Here is a 20,796-nt window from a genome sequence, read left to right as displayed (position 1 = left end):
ACATTATAAATATAGTGTTATTAATAAACCCAATTCTACTCGTAAAGACACGAATTAAAGTTAAGTCCTGGTCCAGAAGGGGCGAATTCGCCGCGAATCGTTTCGCGCGAATTCATACGCGCGTAGTTGAGATACTAGATATCAATACATCGCGTCCACAAGCATCGCGCGAATCCAAATTCGCCCTTTCTGAACCAGGTCTAAGCACTGTCAAAACATAAATTAGAAACTACTGGAAAAAAATATTTATACAGGCAATGGTAAACTTTTTGACGTTGATTTAGATATAGTGCGTAGACTCGTAGAGCATGGGCTAAACTGGCTTTACAGGTGTTGCAAAAGTGGTAAGTATACGAAGTCAAAAGGGAGTGACCCAGGGGGTTATTCTGAAAAACTTTTGATATATGACTTTTGGAGATTCGCAAAAAAACATGTTGCTGTGTTTCACCAATTCCTTTTTTATTAATCACTTACATTATACATAATGCTACATAGCATCAAGGTAGTATAGGGAGAAAATAATACAATTTATAAAGAACATAGGTAAACTACGAAAAATAGTAAAAGATTTCTGATTAGCGATCAACATTTGATTCACACTGCGAAAAATATCTAAAAAACTTCAATAAAAAAGAATCTTATAAGTCTAACAAAATAAAATTTACAATTATCATAATATTGGTGTAAAATAAATCGTTGTCTCCCAAGGGAATGTCATCATAATTAAAAACGGCTCTACAAAAATATTTCACAAATTAAATAACTTATTTATACACTTTTGTAAACCTAAAGTGAACTTTAATTGCTGATTATGGTCTAAACGCCGATGGAGTGTTTGATTTCTATGGGAATGTACGAAATTGGTCCTTTTTTGGGCATGCTTAGAATGATGTCTAATAGTTTATCGATCTATCTTTTTATATCTTTATTGCTCCACCCCACAAAAATTTTAAAATTAAACATTCTTTACAAGAAAGTAATAATTTGCACTGAATTGGAAGCCAAAATTAATGATAAACTTAGATAAGTAATAATCTAATAATGATCCCTGTTAGCTTATGAACTGTTTAAACCTATTGGTGTAGTTATAGCACTTATACGTTTTTTATAAGCTACACTTATATTTTTATAGCTTAAGCATCATTATAATGCAATATTTCGTTGTAGAAATACAATATAAAAACATTGACACGACATAATACTAGCATGACTTGATACTAACCATTATAATATGCTACACGTAGAAATGGATGCTAAAGTGTATTTATTATTAGATTTTAGCCTTACTTGTGGTTTAGTAAGGTATGATTTTAATCGAGACTAATCCATATGGATAATGGATTTAGATGTTTGATCCCGGGTACCACTTTACCATATCTCTACGTTTAATGAATAAGTTACCTTATACTTAATATAATATTATAGTGTTACGTACATACACAAGTGGTTATTATTACATAGGTATATTTATACTTTGCCCACCTAAATGTCTAAATTATCCACATAAAAGGACATCACAAAACATATAAATAACCTTCACCATTTACTGACGGCACAAAAAATATAACATAAAAGGTTATACATAATGTCTTTGTATTTTCTAATACTGTAAAATTTGGAATGTTTTACGAAATGACACCAATGTGGTATTTTTTTTACTTTAGGTGGGGTTAAAAACGTTAGGCCGATACAACTACGATGCAAGTGAGGCCTACATTCTTAGTAATACTAAGAGGCCAAATTTTGCGTTACGAATACAAAATACTACAAATGACATATACAAATTACACATAAATTGCTGACATCTAATTAATTCCCTATACAGGATGGAAAAGAAAGATGACAAATTGAGTTTTCTAACCATCCAAAGAACACCCTTGCTTCCGCCTTATCCATCCTGTATCAATATCATTCGTAAGTTTAATATCATATAAGTTGTGTTTCATAATGCACTATAGAATTTTCAGATTCTAGCTAGACTATTCACAAGGTAAGTAAATTGACATACTTATGAGGTATTCTTTTATTTCTTTCTATATTGTAATTAAAAACAATATAAAACACATCTTACATAATTAAATTATGTACGAAGCTATATACGAAAAAATATTACCCTTAGATTCAGGTAGGATAATGTTTTTTCGACACTAGCTAGTTGTTAAATTACGGTACAGAAGTTACCAAACTATATTCCCAGAAGATTGTTCCCCCTAGTCCCTTTAATACTTTCAAAGGAACTAATGGGACGCATTTTTATCGGAATATCCACGCTAAAAACCAGTAACAGCATCTCAGCGACCATAATTTTCGCACCACATTAAAAAAAGAGCCTGGAACGTGAGCTATTAGAATAAATTCACTAAAACGAGCCTGTACTTCACTTCAGTTATAAGTACCTACAGAGATCTAAAAATATGAAAACTTCAGTCGCTGAGACGCCACAACCGTTCCACCGTTCCCTGCGGCCCTAGCACGGCACTTACGCGTTGGCGACGACGGGCGCGTCCATGCTAGGGATGTAGTCGAGCGCCATGAGGCACGCGAACACCGTCATGATCATCTTGGGCTTGCGCTCCGTGATGTCCTCGGGCAGGGCGTACACGCGCGCGCCGCACCGACGCGCTATCGAGATCGCGTATTTCGCGTTCGCGTGCTTTTCCTGTGAACAAAGTTATGTCTGGGCTAGATAGCGAAAAAAAAAGAAAAGATTTTGGCATCAGAATAAGGATTTCAAATAAAAAAAACAATGAAGTCATTATTTTGATGCCAAAAGTGTTGCCAGCCTAAAATATACTTTTTAGTACCGCTATTGCCTACTAGATGGCGTGTTTCACATTTTTGATATATGTATATCAAAAATGTTCCTACATCATTATTCCGCTACTGGCCATTAGATCGCGCTGTTGACACATTTTGTCTTATAACTAAAAACCTTCGTTCAAAGCTTGAAAATCAGATTATTCAATATACTCAAAATAGAATAATGTAGCTTACCTCATCTGTGGCTCCGCTGAGCACCAGGTCGTAGTTGATGGCGCCGGGCTTGATGGCGTCGATCAGGTCGATCACTACCTTGCCGTCAGCCAACACCTCATCCTGAAAGATAAATGTTTACATTTAAAATATCGTGTTTTATCAATTTATCACCCATTTTTTCCGGCATATTATAAGTAAGTAGGTGTACAGACGGATCCTTTCAAGATATTCCATATGAGCATTGGCAGACTACAGAGCAGCTTTGTACATTTAGGTAAATACTAGCTATTCCCGCGATATTCGCTTCGCCGTAAAAAGGTTTTCCCGTGGGAATTCCGGGATAAAAAGTAGCCTATGTGTTAATCCAGAGTGTCAGCTAACTCCATACTAAATTTCGTTAAAATCGGTTCAACCATTTTTACGTGAAGAAGTAACAAATATACACACATACATACATTCTCACAAACTTTTGCATTTGATTTGCAAAGGAGAATGGCCATTTATCTATGGCGCCATGACCCAGAGCGGCCATTGATGAAACATACACTGATGTGTAGTCCGTGACTACAGCATATACTGGTATTAATTTTATTATTATGAGACATGGGAGAACGAAGATATAAGTGCTGAAAGATCAAGTCTTTCTACTGTACTAGATGTTACCCTCGAGCTAAAAATTGATTTTAAAAGTGTTTCCGTGGGAATTCCTGGCTAAAAAGTATTTTATGTTACTTCGGGATAACGGGAACTTGAATAGAATGAAATAATTTTTGAAATTGGTCTCTTTATAAAAATAGGTTTCTGAGTGTGAAATGTGCAAAAATAATTATGATATTATTTGCATAAATAAAATCATGTAATACATTTTGTGATGCGCTATGAATTGGGAATCCCATGATTTAGATTATAAAACTTATTTGTGCGTGTACCATTCAGCAAAATCTTATTTAACGAAAAAAATATATTTAATTAATTTACTTTTGAACCCTAATATCTCAAGAACCCCATGGTTTAGATTTTTTTAAATATTTTTCCCTGATAATAGACATTTTTATCAATAACTTAAAATAGGTTTGGTGAGTGGCTGCTAACTTATGCAAAGCGGGTCAGGTTTCGCCATTCTTCTTTCTCAAGTAAAAGCTAAAAAGTAGATGACACCTGAAAGCTATATTCTTGCTGCTCTGCAGGTTGGCAGCAGATTCTGAGCTTCACGTATTTATTTCTGCTAACATACCTGGAAACTCCTTATACTGGAGGTCTTCCCAGCCTGCTGCAGCTTGTTGTTGACCCACGACACGATCTCCTTCTCGATGATGGGGTTCCCGGTGTTGGCCAGCCGCGTCAGCACGGACAGAGTGTACGCGCGCATCAGCTGCCAGATTAGAGCTGGAATTTGAAGGGAAATAAATTAGTAATCGGATTTCGGGATTAGGGTTTCCAGATACAAATTTATATTGTAGGTATCTTAACCTGTGAGGTAATTTACGCAAAAAGTGTTTGAAGTACGCTATGTCTGCTGTAATTACCATGAAATTGGTCATTTTTAATAAACCACATTAGTGGTCAACACCAAGTCCATCAAGTCACGGGTTAATTAAAATGGGTAGATGGCACGCAGTGTGCCAGGGAGGGTGATGTGAAAGTTGCACATTTTGATAAGCACAAAACTATAGGTGCACTATTGTGACGTCCACGCCGATTCAACCAGTTTCCACCCCTCTACAGTCTAAAGCAAAAACTAAATGTTTCTTTCTTTCTAAAGCAGTCCTTGTGTACCTAGAGTCAAGGTGGCGTTGCCCTCGTTGATGTCTGCCCCAGCTATTCCCACGAGGGAGAAGCCCAGCTGCCGGCCCTCTCGCTCTAAACTGGTCGTTCTGTACAGTATAAGGGAGAGAAATCTGACCCCTCTCAGAAGCATTGTTACTATGAGAGGGGGTCAGGTTTCTCTGCATATGTCCGTACCTAGAGTCAAGGTGGCGTTGCCCTCGTTGATGTCGGCGCCGGCGATGCCCACGAGCGAGAAGCCGAGCTGGCGGCCCAGCTCCACGGCGTAGTTGCAGTTCTCGAGGCGCTCCATGAACTTGCGCAGTTTGGAGAACTGGCGGTGCACCTGAGGATTCATAAAATATGGATATTGTTTAGATACATAGATAGATAGGTTTAATGTTAAGTAATTTAATTACAGAGAAATTAGGGGAAGCTAGATCGCGTCCAGTGGCGTGCTTTGGGAGAGGGATATAGGGAGGAAATGAAAACACGCCATCACTTGCAATGTCTCTATTAAGATCATGGAAGTAATAATACAACAGGAATGCGCACTGACCAAAATGATGCAAACAAAAATAGACCTAACGAATTCACCTTAAGATTTATATTTGAAGTGAAAGAGGCCGCGAGCCGATAGAGAGGGTTACCACAGAGCCCTTCCTCTCTTTCTAACAATTGCCAGGATTTAGTTGTGTAAACTTTAGTAGATTTTGTACGAAGAGAGCTATGCAAAAAAAATATTAAATTAACTCATAGACTACTGTATATCATATCATTTTCAAAAACAAATTTATAATAAATCATTATAAACATGTCATTGTAATGAAATATTTGGTATTTGTATGAATAATAATTTCATAAAAAATATTGGTAGTTTTTCTAAATACTTTACGACAAGACCGAAGTTGTCAAGATGACGGATGAGGTTTATACTGTTGTGAGAGACGTTATGGTTAGGGTGACCATTTATTCGTACTTTTGAATCACTTTCAATTTAATTAGGACCTGTTTCATTCAACTTTTTGTTTTATTTTATACCTAAGTATCATTAGGTATTATTGTGGCTGTTATCTTATAAGGCTGGTAAAGAGTTATGAGCTGTTGATATTTTTGGTGATAGATATGAGTATTATAAGATAGAATAGAATAGTAACGTGTAAATAAAGAAGATCCAATAAATACATTGTATTATACTTATTATAAAAATGTGTGTTGTTTGATTTCGCTCATCTAATTATTTACGTCAATCCTAACTCTCTAATTAAAACCAGTCCATCTCAGTAGAATTTGGTAAAAAGACAGATTGTTGTTGCTAGTTCAAACCTTGGGAATATCTAATTGATATGGAAAAAAACATATCAATATTACATTGCAGTTTGCGCTGCAACAACATATCTATACAAATTTTACCTTCTCCCCATTTGTTTACTCAATTGTCATATCACCAAAATACATTCGTACCTACATTGAAATCGAATTATTCGAATAATAGGTGACTTTGAGACAATCGACACCTATTCGCGACATGATAGATTAGAAGTGATGTCTCATGAATTACCTAAAATTATGGTCACCAAAAATAGAAAGAGATGGAGGGCTCCATGCTGACTATCTCTGTCGGCTCGTTTTTTTGGTGCAGTGCGCATTCCTGTTGTATTATTACTTCCATGATTAAGATAGACTAACCTATGAATTAAAGAGTAGCCTATACTACGAGTGAAGATATAACAAAGCACTAACATTGAACACCCAAAATCAGAATACAAATATTATTTATATTAAAACAAATATTTGCCCGGTCGGGACTCGAACCCTAGACCTTCGGCATAGCAGTCAGAGTTGCTATGGTTACACCATCCGTTCATCATAGATCTGCTAATGACGCTCAAACATAGATACATCGTTAGTGTTGTTATTGTTATCTTTTTCCAGTTAACATATTGTTACCTTCTAGCAGTTAACCACATCGTCACATACCTTCTTCCAGTTAACAATCCCCGGCTTGATGATGTCGTAGAGCTGGAAGATGACTAGCGCGTCCGTCAGGTCCGAGTACAGCCAGTTCACGTGCGGCGCCACGCCCATCGAGTTCATCCAGTTGCGGTACGCTGGAAGGGTTAAGGGGGTTTATTAGTGGTGGGCAATTGGCAGCGGAAGGGTTAAATTTATTTGCAGACATCGTCCACTACGTTTATACTCGTAGATTGCCATACAGGGTGTTGCAAAATGGGTATACTAAGCCAAAAGGGGATGGGTTGGACTTCATAAACAACTTGTAACCCAAGTGGTTATCATAAACAACTTATAACAATAAAACATTTGCACAAACATTTTGCAACACCTGTATACTAACTAGCCGGTAGTGCTTGCTGAGGGACGGTACCACCGTGAGAGTGTTACGTCGGAGCGCAGTAATAAATAAACATTGACAAAATCGAATCCATAATAATATGTTACTACTAATACTCTCGATTTTTTACCTGATTTAGAACGATTCATTGGTAATCGTTGATAATCTGCACCACTGAAGCTACACAATACACGGTAGAATATTATAACTTCAAACACAAGCTTAATATTCAAAACTAGCAAACGTGTGCTATGAAGAAATGCTAACAATAGACTGCTTGATATAGAGGTAATATGAGTGCACATCGAGGTTTAGAAAGTTTGCGGTCGAAAACAAATACCGCTCGTAATGCACATGTTAATTTAATATAACTTTACTGTATGTTTAATTATCTGGCACCTATTATTATCATAGCAGTAATTCGCATAATAATATGGAAAAATACAAACTTATAACCTACCCTCAATAAAACAAGACCTTTTCATCCCCTTAGTATTTTTTATATACATAATTATGTTAATAGGGCTTAGTGGCCCTTTCAATTCCACCCTTTATTTCCTAGATGAATATTCAAACGAATTCTACCTCTCTATAGCTAAAAAAACAACACTCATTCCTCTCCTCCCTAGTCTATTCAACTGGCTGAATCAGCTCATCAGGATTCAGGAGGTTGCTCTATCAAAAGGCTATGCACGAAAAAACTCCGTTTCCACCTACTGTCTCCTCATACCACTTCAACCAAAATTTACTTCTAAACCAACAAAACAAGACTCACTCTTCTCCTCCCTAGTCTCTTCAACCTGCTGGAACGGCTGGGCATCAGGGGGCTCTCTCTAGGCCGGGGTGTTGGTTGAACAGGTTGGCCACGAAGGCCAGGTTGAGCTTGTACACTCTACCTTATAAGTCTCAAGTTTCTACCTACTGTCTTCTGACACCGGGCCTATCACGCCTCAACCCTATCTACCTACTGTCTTCTTGCAACTATACAACGGAAATCAAGCTCTAAGGCCCGTTCACACTAGGTCCGTCAGTGACGATTCGTCCAAAAACACGATACGTGATGACGGATATACGTTCGGAATCGTGTTATTTCACGATTGGTTAAAATATAGGAATCGTCGTGGTGTGAATGGGTTCTAAAGCTAACAAAACAAGACTCACTCTTCTCCTCCCGAGTCTCTTCAACCTGCTGGAACGGCTGGGCATCAGGCGCCCGCTCTAGCCCGGGGTGCTGGTTGAACAGGTTGGCCACGAAGGCCAGGTTGAGCTTGTAGACCCCACCGACCACGTCCGCGGGGCTCACGAACGCGCGACACCGAAGCTTGGCCGCTTGTTGCAGCATTATCTCGGCTCGCTTGAGCAGGTCCGTTTCCTGGGGAGGGGGAAATAAATAGATGTTATTAGTTTTCTTTCTTGCTGAGTTCGTACCCAAATTGATGTGATAATTTAAATCTTCGAAATAAGTTAGGGTATAAGTTATACCCTTATTTATAAATATAAATATTTCTTTGATATGCCGTATAAAAAAGAAATATTTACTCGTAGTTACAGATAAATAGGCGTGCTTAACTCGACTTAGGATATTTTAATTTAATAAAACGTTTGGTTTGTTTTGCCTCACTTCGCTCAGCTTGGAGTATAGCAACATTTTAGGAAATGCGGGGTTAGTTTGTATGGCCTCGCTTCGCTTGGCTGTTTGGAGTTTAGAAAGTTCCTCTTATTGTTGTTTGTCAGCTTTCTGCATACTTAATACTGCTAGCTTTATTCTGCGATTCGTGTAACTAAATACGATGACTTACGGTATAAAAAGTTCTCCTTATTCCTGATTGTCAGCTTCTTGCATACTTAATTCCATCACAATCCGTCTAGTACCTTTATCATGAAAGAGCAACCAACTCTCACCCCTACAATGTAACACGACTTACCCTAAGAGCGTCCAGGTTGACCCCAGCATCGGCGGGCGCGATCTGCTTCAACAAGTATGAATACAGCTCTGAATCCGCCACGTCTTGTTGCAGGTTGGTGCAGCGCCGCGCGACGCCCGCCAGCGCCAGCTGGTGGTTCACCCAGCGGAGGAGGATGGCTTCCGGGGAGAGGGCTAGCAGGTCTTCTATGCGCTCCTGGTAACGGAAATAAAAAAGTTTATAAGTTAGTAAGTAACATAGGGATAGCAGGATCGCCTCAGGGTATAGGACCAGTAGGTCTTCTTTGGGCTTCTGGAATGAAGGATCGTTTAATGACTTGCAAATTAGGCGAATTGACGGGCGTATTGGTATGCCCAGATGTCTATGCTAAGATGCTGTCTTAGGCGATGCAGCTAGCAACAAGGAAGTTTGAAAACAATTACTTTCAACCATCAATGCCTATCCTGCCGATGATGACGTACATATGTTGCATAAATATAGAAGAAGAAGGTATGGTTCACTTAATATGAGGTAGACTCGGGAGTATTGCTAGCTTCAAAAGTGCCCCTCGGGAGAGGCCTATGTCTGGTAGAGGAAGATTATTGGCTAACCGTGGGTGTGTATATTATTTACCTCATCATTGAGCAGCTCAGTGAGTCCCGGGCAGTGCTCCAGCGTGATCTGGTTGAAGAGACCGATGCGGATGATCTGCCACAACAGACCCAGCACTAGATGAGGCTTGCCTGGAATTGAGACATAGCAGGTTAGAATGTTTGTAGGGTGTGGCGGTGAAGTGAAATAATAGTGGTTTTCTTTATACGCATATCAGTCAGGGGCGTAGCTAACATAATTTTTCCGGACCATAAATAAACAAATTTGTTACTGATTGGTCTGACTGAAGTAAACCTTTCAGAGTACAGGTGGAAGAGCACAGGGGATGGCGAATAAAATACCCGTAGACATGCCAATGTCGCATTGTTGATATTTTTAACATCATCCATGTTACAGAACATGGATGATATCATGATACCATGAGAGAATAACAAAGTGGTAATTATTCATTCGTCTGACTAATGGCGTGGTTCCAAAAGGCCCTAAAAACTATCTTCTCCCATGGTCATGAAACGTGGTTCGTAGTGTACCTTTGGCCAGGTCGTGTGCGTCGATGTTGACGATGTTGCAGCCGATGGCCTGCGAGGAGACCAGCGCCAGCGTCAGGTTCTCGTGCTTCGTGTACAGAGTCAGGTTCTTCTTGTTGATGGCGCGCTCGTCTATTGTGTCGGGGCACGAGTGGTTTATCACTTTGCTGTGGAGGGGAGAATTGGAGGGTTTTAGTTGAAGATACAATAGAAGAGACAGAATAGACATGTGCTGACAGAATAGACGAGATCATTGAGAGACATAGTCATACGTAGATCGTGACCTTAGTAGTGACTACATGAGGAAGGTCGAGGATAACGTTGTGGCAATCCTTGTAAGAGAACTTTGGGCAATGCAGAACATTATTCGCTGTTGATGTTGAATAACAAGGAGATATCGTCGGAAATACTTTACGATGATTAAATATACACAAAAAACACTGCATGCTGTAGCTGGTGTTCACCCATCCTCCACCCGACCTTGGCTAGTGTCGCTGCACTCACCACAATATAAGCCCATCCTTCAGCTTCTCATACAGCTGTTTGCCCTCGGGGTCGATGGGCAGCAGGTGCCTCAGGTCGGGGTCCAGCTCCAGGTTGCTGTTGATCCAGCCCGAGAACGCCATCTGCTCCTCCATGCGGACCGAGTGCGTTGTACCTGATGGGTGGACGAACGCAGTTATAGTATTTGTGATGTACATGAAAGGATTAAAGTAGAGCGGTGGTAGCTCAGACGGGTAAGCTACCGCTTTTCACGCCAGAGATGCAGGTTCGAATCCCGACGCTGACATTTACCAATGAGTTTTTTGCATTTAAGAACAATGTATACCATCCCTCTTACGGCTAAGGAGGACATCGTGAGGAAACCTGCACATCTAGATTCTAGATGTGTAACCTAAGTGCATTGTACTCGTTCAAATATAGCGATACGGCTCGCGACCTATCAAATGTACAGCGAAAAGTGGGCGACTCGCTTGCGTCTCCACTCAGTCACCTCTGACTACCCCTTCGGTTATAGCAGTCGTGATTTAAAGGCTTTTTCCGTGAAGCAGGTTATGCCAATTCGATGTAATGAAAACTACAGATATTATGTATTCTGTGAGGTGTTAGTTGGCCGCTCTTTTGTACTGTTTAGTACGTATACTTTTTTGTATTTCTAATAAATAGTACTGTATTGTTTGATCCTGCCCCTGGCTCACTCGAATGAAACCTTTGAATGTCTACATGTTTTGGACTTCCCATACTTAAGAAAGTTTAACTCATACAAGTGGTCAAGTACATAATAAATCTTTTAATTTTCTTACCATCACTGGAAGCTTCGCTCATGCCGCCCAAATGTTCCAGATTTTCCTTTTTACTAACAGCCTGTTTGAATGTGCTGGCCACCTGAAATATTCACACAAAAACAATTAATATACAGAGTAGGTACTATATTTCGAAAATCCAAGTTTACTTAGCTGTTGTAAAAACCAGACTGTTAACAAAGACAACAAAACGAGGACAATACCCAGAATGTTATTATCCTATAAACTACAATGGCCAACATAAGCAGTAACAATTTAAAAAAATTAACGCAATACACGACTGCCATTTTATTAAATGAAATAGTTTTATCATGTCATAAGGCGATGCTGTAATAAATTGATTGAATCGGGTCAAATGGAATTTAAATTATGACTGTTACATGTTCACATTCACTATTGTAATAACAATAATTGTTTGGTTTTAGCTCAATAACATAATAGTTATAACAATTTGATAGTCGATTGTATTGATGGAATAGCTAGATATTTGTGATGTCATTATTCATCTGTTCTGTGATAAAGGAAGATTGCATTTTTTAATACATGCCTAATGTGTTTCTACCCAAAATTATGTTTTTATTTGATAAAATACCTCTTGTAAATATTAGTTGTTCTAAAGTTCAATTTGGAAACTTAGTTTATCGCAATTATAATATACTAAAAATACACATAAAATATTGTTTACCTTCTTAAAACATGCAGTTTAATATACAACTACATGTATGTAGATCGTTCCTCAGATTAGGTACTTACTACTTTTATATTACATACTTTAAATTTTTCTAAATTACACTACGCTACGCTTCAAGTTCCTAACTACCTACTCTACCTAGTTCTTGAGTCGTTTACTTAAAATTTCATTCTATATTACATTGACCTGTAGCCTCTATATAAACTTTTCTAAAAACATGGTAATAAAAAATATGTTGCAGGTAGTCGTTAATGTTGTTATACATTATTAACAATGTGGATTGTGGACTCGTGGTGGTTGTGTGTTGTTGTTTCTTTTCTATTCTATTCTACAGTGGAGAGAATTTGTCAGTGGGAGCCATACTTTTTGTAAACCAACATAAGATAAAATAAATCTTTATTTGCCAGTTTTAACTCAAACTCTTTTACTGTCCAAGCCATCCATCTTTGGAACGCTCTCCCCTTGAACATAAGGCAAGCCCCATCACCTGCATCTTTCAAACGCATGGTAAAAAACCATTATCTTCAAGAATAAATATATTATTTTATTAATCTATGTTAAATTCTATTTATCTAATATATTTTTTGTTGTATTAAGCGTACTTTGAGCTGATATAGGTATATTGTATATTTATCCATACTATATATGTATATAATATATATATTACATATTTATTTATTTATGTATTTATTGTATGTATTTATATGAGTATTTAATTAATAATAGTTAGTAAGTATCAATGTTATTTGGATATGTATTTTTCTTTTTAAAATATTATTTGTAAATACACCTTGTAAATGCCCTTTTCTATGTTTAGTTCTTTTCTTACAACGGTTGTCTGGAAGAGATCGCTTTTAGCGATAAGACCGCCATTTGTGCATCTCTGTTATTTAAGTTAGATTTAAGTTTTTTATGGTGTGCAAATAAAGATTATTGTATTGTATTGTATTGTATTTGCAAAAAATAAAAATTTGTTGTGTATTTATTTTGTGTTAACGAAATCAAATTTTGTACAAAATCCCTGTATACCTACCTAAGCTGACTGCCCAAGTTCCTGAAATACAAATCCTTCAACCCACTTTCAGCATCCCACACCCTTTTCCAACACCCAGTATACATCCTCACCTGCTGCTGCTTCAAGTTAGCGCACAGCTCCTCGAACTCGTGCAGCGAGATGCCGTTGTTGCTGGTCGCGTCGCCGTTGACGTTGCCGTTGACGGCGTTGCGCGCGCGCCGCGAGCCGCTGTCGTTGTACTCCTCGATCATGCAGCGCACCTGCGGGGTGGAGCGAGAGGGACGTATTATGTAGGGTAGTTGCTATTGGCGGAAGTCGTGGCTCCGTAATAAAAGAGAATGGACGGGTATGGACGGGAGTGGTCAGCTTAGAACAGCTGATACGCTTGGATAAGAATAATTATAATATAATATAGGATACACAGAAGAAATGGCAGTAACAAAAGATATTGATAACTATAAAATCTAGTCTCCAATTAATGGTTGTTAGGTTTCGGGAAGTTTTATAAACATTATCTATGACACAAAAAAACATAAGGCCTTAAAGTACCACAAAAACTTAGACGGTATTTAACAGACTTAATTCAAACGCTCTGCCTGAATCTGCCTAATTTCATTTTAAACACTTGTTAAACAATGTTTTAAGTAATTTTATAGTAATACAGTTAATGTTTATACCTTCCATTGTGGTATTTTGTAGCCGACGCTGTCGAGCGCCTCCTTCAGCTCCTTCAGGTCTATGTAGCCATTTCCACTTGTGTCGATCTGAAACAACAATTTAACATATTATATAACAAACTGTCCATTGTAAGTGCCAAGGGTATCGATTATGCGACTTATACTACATACGCGAAGTGAATACAGGGTATGTACGACGGATGACTCTGCTCAAGGGATAATAATGAAAATTTTTGCTCTAAGACGTTTGAAGTTTCGCGAATAATAATGTTTTCTCCATAAACTTTTTATGGAAATTTACAAAAGTTGGTCAGAATTACAACCTGATTTTACTCTTCTCAGCTTGCTATTACTTACATATTTTGAAACCCTTTGTATATTAATCCTGATTAATATTAAATTCTTAAATATACAGCGATTCTCAACCAGAAGAATACCTACTGGTCACGATACTCACGATCACATAAATCCACAAGTTGATCGATCATTAATCAATGTCTTTGCAATCAATGATTCTCTGTACTTACAATCACTACTAACCATAAATAAACATATTGTTAACCTCTCTGTTATTCAAAAACCTCCAGGGGTGGTCCACCAGTTCTAAAATTCAATTTTGCTACTACAGAATCCGTTACGTTATAATATTATGTTTTTCTTAACACCACGAGGTATAACTTAAACACAAAAAAAACTAAAGCAATTACTTAATGAAAAGTGAAAACACAACTGAAAACTTCATTCGGACCTGACTTACGAGCATGCCCGTCGACCGTAAAATTCAGCAAGTAAATACATAAATAAAGTAAATAAACAAAATTTTACTTCTTGTTCACCGAAGCAGACACGTACATAAGATGTCTAATATAAAATAAAGTATGACATAATAATTGTGTCGGCCTTGGACATGCCTTTTGCGTTTAACCAAGTTATTTTACTTGTAAGAAATTTACGGAACTTTTGATCATGAGTCAACGTATGTAGAAATCTACAGATAATTATAGATTCGGTGTATTTTTAAGTCAATTATTCATTTTATCATTCATTTTATTTTCATTTATTTCCTTAGGCCTACGGATACAAGCTAAGTATATATATATATATATATATATATATATATATATATATAAACATTAACAACTCATAAAAAGGGACATTTTATATTGACTATTATACATCTTCATACACGAAATACATAAATATTAAGCACTTACCAAGCAGTTTAGCAACGTATGATTCGTTATTTATAAATGTATTTTTTGCAACAGTCTAACAACACCTATCTTTGCATTTCATATTCGACGGATGACGAAAACAAAATCAATAATTCTAATGATATTATGCGCAATTAAGAAATTAATAACAAATTTGATAACCTCGCGACTCGCCTCCTAATGAAATATGGACATAATTGAAACATTACTAACCGATGACCTAATATAATAGTAGAATAACGAAGCACTGTTTATATACTGCGACATACATTTATAATTGAAATGGCTATGAAACTGAAACGTTCATAAATTAGGACGACAAAACAGCTCACTGTGCTCATTTTAACCACTAAAGAATAGAGAGAGGTGTTATAATTGTAGTATAATCTGGTACTAGTTATTATTCTGTGGTATAACACAGATAGACATGTGTAATATGTGTATCCGTTTATTCCAACTGATTTTACAGACTTTTATAGTAACTTTGATATTATGAAATCATATACGTGTACATACATATATTATATACCTAGTGTTGATATAAAGCAGACCTATTCTAAGCTATGAAGCAGATATCCTTTTAATGACGCCCGCTCGATATTCAAAACAGATGTTTTGAATATCGTTTTTAGTTCAGACATTATACCACTGAATTACTGAATATGAACATTGTTGCTTGATTTTATCAGACATTCAGTGCCTATGTAACATAATGTGTCTTATGTAAGCATGACATATAATATACAATAGTTGTACATCATAAATTTTAAAAATATATGTAGTAGGTATCTTCATAATAATAAATGTGAATAGTTCGTTTATTTGTTTAGGTGTCTGTATAATGTCAAACTCATGTTAGTAAAATATATTTAAATACATGAATTAATGCAAATACGGACAGTTATAACAAATAGGTAGGTACTATAGTTTAATACTGAAAACGTGCTGAAACTTTCAGAAATAATATAATATTTGACTGTTACAGCATGATTATCACCACTTTTATTCAGCCCTCGTTATACATTAATTTACTTAATGTACCCTATACTTGTTACATGTAAAATAGCTGAAATAAATATCTTATTGTAGTAAGTTCTATTAGTCACACAAGTAGGAGCTCAAAAAATATTATACCTATTCAGAACTCCGTAGCGACATTGTATTAAAAAAACCGGCCAAGTGCGAGTCGGGCTCGCGCACAAAGGGTTCCGTAGCTTAAATCAACCTATCTCAAAAACTATAAGAGATACTTTGATCAAACCAAAAATCGTTGAAAGAGTTAATTAGCATGCATCACCTCTATTTTTTTTAGAATTTTATACCCCGTAGTTATAAAAATAGAGGGGGGGGGACATACTTTTTACGACTTTGAGAGCTGATATCTCAAAAACCGTTCACTTTAAGAAAAATGTTTTTTAGAAAACTTTATATCATTTTAAAAGACCTTTCCATTGATACCCCACACGGGTATGTACATCGAAAAAAAAAATTTCATCCCTCAGTTACATGTATGGGGGGCCCCACCCCCAATTCTTTTTTTTACTATTTAGTGTCATATTTTTGTAGCGGTTCATACAACACATATTCCCATCAAATTTCATCACTGTAGTACTTATAGTTTCCGAGTAAATCGGCTGTGACAGACGGACAGACGGACAGACGGACATGACGAAACTATAAGGGTTCCGTTTTTGCCATTTTGGCTACGGAACCCTAATAGTGCTGGCTACTTCATTCTAGACTTTATTACATCAATGTCAGGGTATATTTTTGCTTTTATCCAAGAAAAAATATGAACCTCAGCACACATACCGTAGGGAAGGTAAAATATTTGGTCTATGCTGGAGAATGGTAGTACCAGGCGAGAGTTTGTCAATAACCTTACGTATTGGAAAAGCTATGACTGAATGCATTATTTAGTATGGAGGCTAGATTACCCTTTACAATACATACATAATACTAAGTAGACAGTAGATGTCAGTTTTTTTTTATATAAACGCCGTTTACTAAATATACGGAATAATCTGTCGGAAATAGAAGCCGTTACATCTGGCGCATTCGTAACAGCTACACAACATTAACTGCCAGTTTCAATAGCTGGTAGGTACTTTCATACCATTATGACACATTAAGGGTCTGTTCCACAATGTCTGGTTAGTGGCTACCTGACGGATAAAATACATGCTGTCACTTTCTGTTATTATTTTTTAGACAGTGACAGCATGTATTTTATCCGACAGGTAGCGACTAACCAGACATTGTGGAACAGGGGCTAAAAGTTACAACCTGTCATAATCGTATTACCTCGTTTACATTCAGCCGAAGTGAGCAGGGAAGTCGGCAGGGAAGGGGGCAGGGAAGTGGGCAGGACAGTATGTAAACGCGATACTTCTCATGCCGCTGCCATTGCCACTCGCGCTGCCCGGCACTCCCCTAAATGGCGGTTTTTTGTGCGGAAGTCAAAGGACCGGCAGCGCGAGCGGCAGTGCGTGTTTACATTCAGCTCCGACGCTCAGTACTCGCTGAGCGCCTGGAGGAGGTTCACTTGTACTTAAGTTGATTGTCTAATAAATTTCGGGGTTTTAACATTTTTTATCAAGAGCTAATTTCTTACGTACTAATATCATGTTTACTAACCACCATATGGACTATTGATTGTAATTAATTTAATAAGTCTGAAATAAAATTATTTTATTTTATTTATTTATTTATTTATGGGTACATTCGAGTAACGCATGTGTCTTTTGTTTCTACTACGGATAGTGATAGTTTAGGTAATTGCAACGACTGAACCGATTTTAATGCATCAGATAATGTAGTGTCGCTCCTTAGTGGTTGTTTCTTTTTTCTGCCTATACATTTTTTCTCCCTATATAAAATGAGGCCGCGGCCGATGTAATTATTTCGACGTCTGTCATTGCCGACACTTGAAAGCGAAGTGAGTGATACGGCAGTATGTAAACACACACTCCTCTCGATCCTGCTGCAGCAATATTTAGGGAATTATTGCCGGCAGCGCGAGGGGCAGCGGCAGGGGCTGAATGTAAATGGGGTATATGAAATAACTACCAGTCATCGGTAGAGATAGGGTTATTGAAACTGGCAGTAAGAGCATAAATTAGTTATAAATCGGAACACAGCATAACTTAAAAAAACCCTGGCTTAAAATCCGAGTCAAGGCACACTCGCATACAAACCGTATTATTAAAAAAAATACTAAAACAATTAAGTAAGAGTGGTGTTAAAAAAATATAGATACACGGTCTGTTGCCCACAAAAGTACACACAAGGTCGGCGAGTGACGTCACTCCCTACATATGGCCCGTATACGCATATTTGCTCTGTTGAACAATTATAACCTATGTATAGTGTGGGTAAAAAAAAAGTTAATAATACCTATTACAGATTTCTGATACATAAAAAAAAACAAAGTGTCAGAGGTAGGCTACTCATTATCACAGCAACCTATACTCAAAAGTTTTCAATCACAAGGAAGACAACTACACTCACAACCTCACAAGCAATGAAAATGTTGTAGTGACAATAGCACCAAATTACTTCTGAATTGAATATTCTAGCTTAAGGACGCCGCCCGTCTGCAATATTGAAGTACATCAGAACATATTATATAGAACAGCGCGTATTATACAGAATATTACCAACTGAAAACGAAAATATTTTGATCAAATTCTGAATTAAATGTTTATAAAATTGGGGACATTTGATGTCGACATTTTATAAGTGACGTGAGTGTATTTAGCTAGCACCTAAGTAGATATACTTAACGCTGCCAAAAGTTTCTACAAACATAACGTGATTATAACTGGTCATGTAAATGGAGACCACGGTGTTTTTCTAACAAATCTGATGACGAGAATGTTGTGTAAACACTGAATCATCATTTCTGAGTCACATGTGGACGTCATCATCATCAGGTAAACGTCAACAGGAAGTCAGGTTTCGCAGTAGGCCGTGTAAACTAGTGACAGTTATGTTGTGAGGCTTGGGACGAAAGACGAGTGGCGTATCAACTGTTTGAATACGCCCGGCTCACCCTGGGTACCGATTATTGATCTACGGGGATGAATCTGTCGAGATTATGCCGAGATGATAGATACATAGATAATTCTTTATTGCACACACAAACATAAATTACACAAGGAAATGTACAACATAGACGGTACAAATGGCGGCCTTATTACTAAGACTCTAAGAGTAATTTCATCCAGACTACCTCGGAGGAGAGAAACTATACTCGTACAAGAAAAGGGGAAAGTGCAAAAAATTACAAACAGAACATAATATACAAGGAGAAAAATTGTATGTTTATGAATGAAAATTAAATGATGATGTTTATCTTAGGTGAAAATGCTATTTTGAGTATTTCGCGTAAAAAGTCAACCATCAACATTTCTATGCGTTTGACGATAAAGTTGGAGATGTGAAGCATACATTGTAACTCATTTAACGAGGTTCGGAGATAAATCTCTAAACTCGATATCTCTCTGTTTCCGTTTAAAATCTCCTTATCTCTCTCTCCCTCCCTAAATCCTCCTAGATATACCTACCTCCGGAATTGAGGTCCAGCACCATTTTATAATATTCAAGAACTACTCAGATATCTATATTTTGCATTTAAGTGTTGGCAACATAAAACATAATTTATCGGAAAACGATAAATTGCACAATTTGTCCAAACGGTAATAAAATTAGTTACAACATTCGTAATCTAATCACTTATCTATAGAGATTATAAAAAAAACAGTATTGGTTCTTGGTGACGTCAGAGATTGTCATCAAATCATTCAAGCAGTATTTACCTATATGTTTTGTATATTTTATTATATTAAAACGCTTTGAATTACAAAACGTACAAGTCAACCGAAATAAATATAAAGAGAAGATGTTAGATGAAAAATATACTTAAATAAGTACATAAGTGCCCATTTGTTAATTTGTCACGGCAACACAATTCAAGAAAGCATTTGATAACTGATGGATTTTAAAATGATGAATGAACAAAAAGTGTTTCATAAGTGTAAAAAAGAATATAATAGTATGCTTGTACCAGCTACTGTTAATGGTCTTAATTTATTTTAAATATATTATTTTATTATAAATGTTAATTTAGATCTATATTCTTAATAATGTTTTTATAACGCACTTTCGTACAACGTGACGGTGGGTGTAAAAAATATTTTTTTCAGCATTTGAATTAGAGCATACAATATCGGAATTCTTTTCAATCTAGTTAAACCGTTAAACGTGAAATAATATCTCGGTTTAAATACACACATGTACGAGTAAATAATATTATAACCTAACATAAATCAGTGTCTTTGACCGCTCAACGCGCAAGCGCGACACACATATTATAAAATCTTCATACAAAATAGGTATTGCTAATTCCTACAGCATAGTACGTATGAATATTTACGAGAATGGTTTCAAACATCGTTATTAAACTAACTTATTATGTTATTGACAGTTACGTTAAAACAATACGTCAATCAGTTTTCTGTTAACATTTAGACAATTTATCAATACACACACCGAGTAACCACCAAAGAATTACCGTTACTTTTTATGATATTAATACCGAGTTATTCATATTAATATCAACTGGATGATCAATACGTATGCTGTACGAATCGCACAGTGCCCATGTATGGACACGCAATCAGCCATGTGTATGATGTATGGACATTGTACTGGCCTCAACTGTGCACTAGTGATGTGTGTAAATAAAATGTATGAAT

The 20,796-nt window shown here is 36.9% G+C and overlaps 1 protein-coding gene across 3 annotated transcripts in view; it reads right to left on the bottom strand.

Annotated features, from left to right (window-relative positions):
- LOC105383517 (plastin-3) overlaps nt 1-20,796 on the bottom strand; it is a 34,127-nt gene that overhangs the window by 686 nt on the left and 12,645 nt on the right. The window contains exons 2-15 of one of the 3 annotated variants that reach the window (XM_048630827.1): nt 13,824-13,910; nt 13,257-13,406; nt 11,441-11,522; nt 10,641-10,794; nt 10,140-10,303; nt 9,631-9,740; nt 9,019-9,213; nt 8,255-8,465; nt 6,721-6,851; nt 5,009-5,086; nt 4,753-4,822; nt 4,211-4,362; nt 2,995-3,096; nt 2,484-2,659 (exon numbers count right to left, since the gene is read on the bottom strand). In XM_048630827.1, the coding sequence (XP_048486784.1) occupies nt 2,484-2,659; nt 2,995-3,096; nt 4,211-4,362; nt 4,753-4,822; nt 5,009-5,086; nt 6,721-6,851; nt 8,255-8,465; nt 9,019-9,213; nt 9,631-9,740; nt 10,140-10,303; nt 10,641-10,794; nt 11,441-11,522; nt 13,257-13,406; nt 13,824-13,910 (1,862 nt within the window). Of the gene's footprint in view, nt 1-2,483; nt 2,660-2,994; nt 3,097-4,210; nt 4,363-4,752; nt 4,829-4,938; nt 5,087-6,720; nt 6,852-8,254; nt 8,466-9,018; nt 9,214-9,630; nt 9,741-10,139; nt 10,304-10,640; nt 10,795-11,440; nt 11,523-13,256; nt 13,407-13,823; nt 13,911-20,796 lie in introns of all 3 variants that reach the window. The other 2 variants (XM_048630828.1, XM_048630826.1) reach the window with 2 other exon arrangements.

The sequence above is a fragment of the Plutella xylostella genome, chromosome 27, assembly GCF_932276165.1.
Source record: "Plutella xylostella chromosome 27, ilPluXylo3.1, whole genome shotgun sequence".
NCBI classification, from domain to species: domain Eukaryota; kingdom Metazoa; phylum Arthropoda; class Insecta; order Lepidoptera; family Plutellidae; genus Plutella; species Plutella xylostella.
The sequence above is the reverse complement of the archived record's forward strand: the minus strand, read 5'-3'. Positions and strand labels throughout refer to the sequence as shown.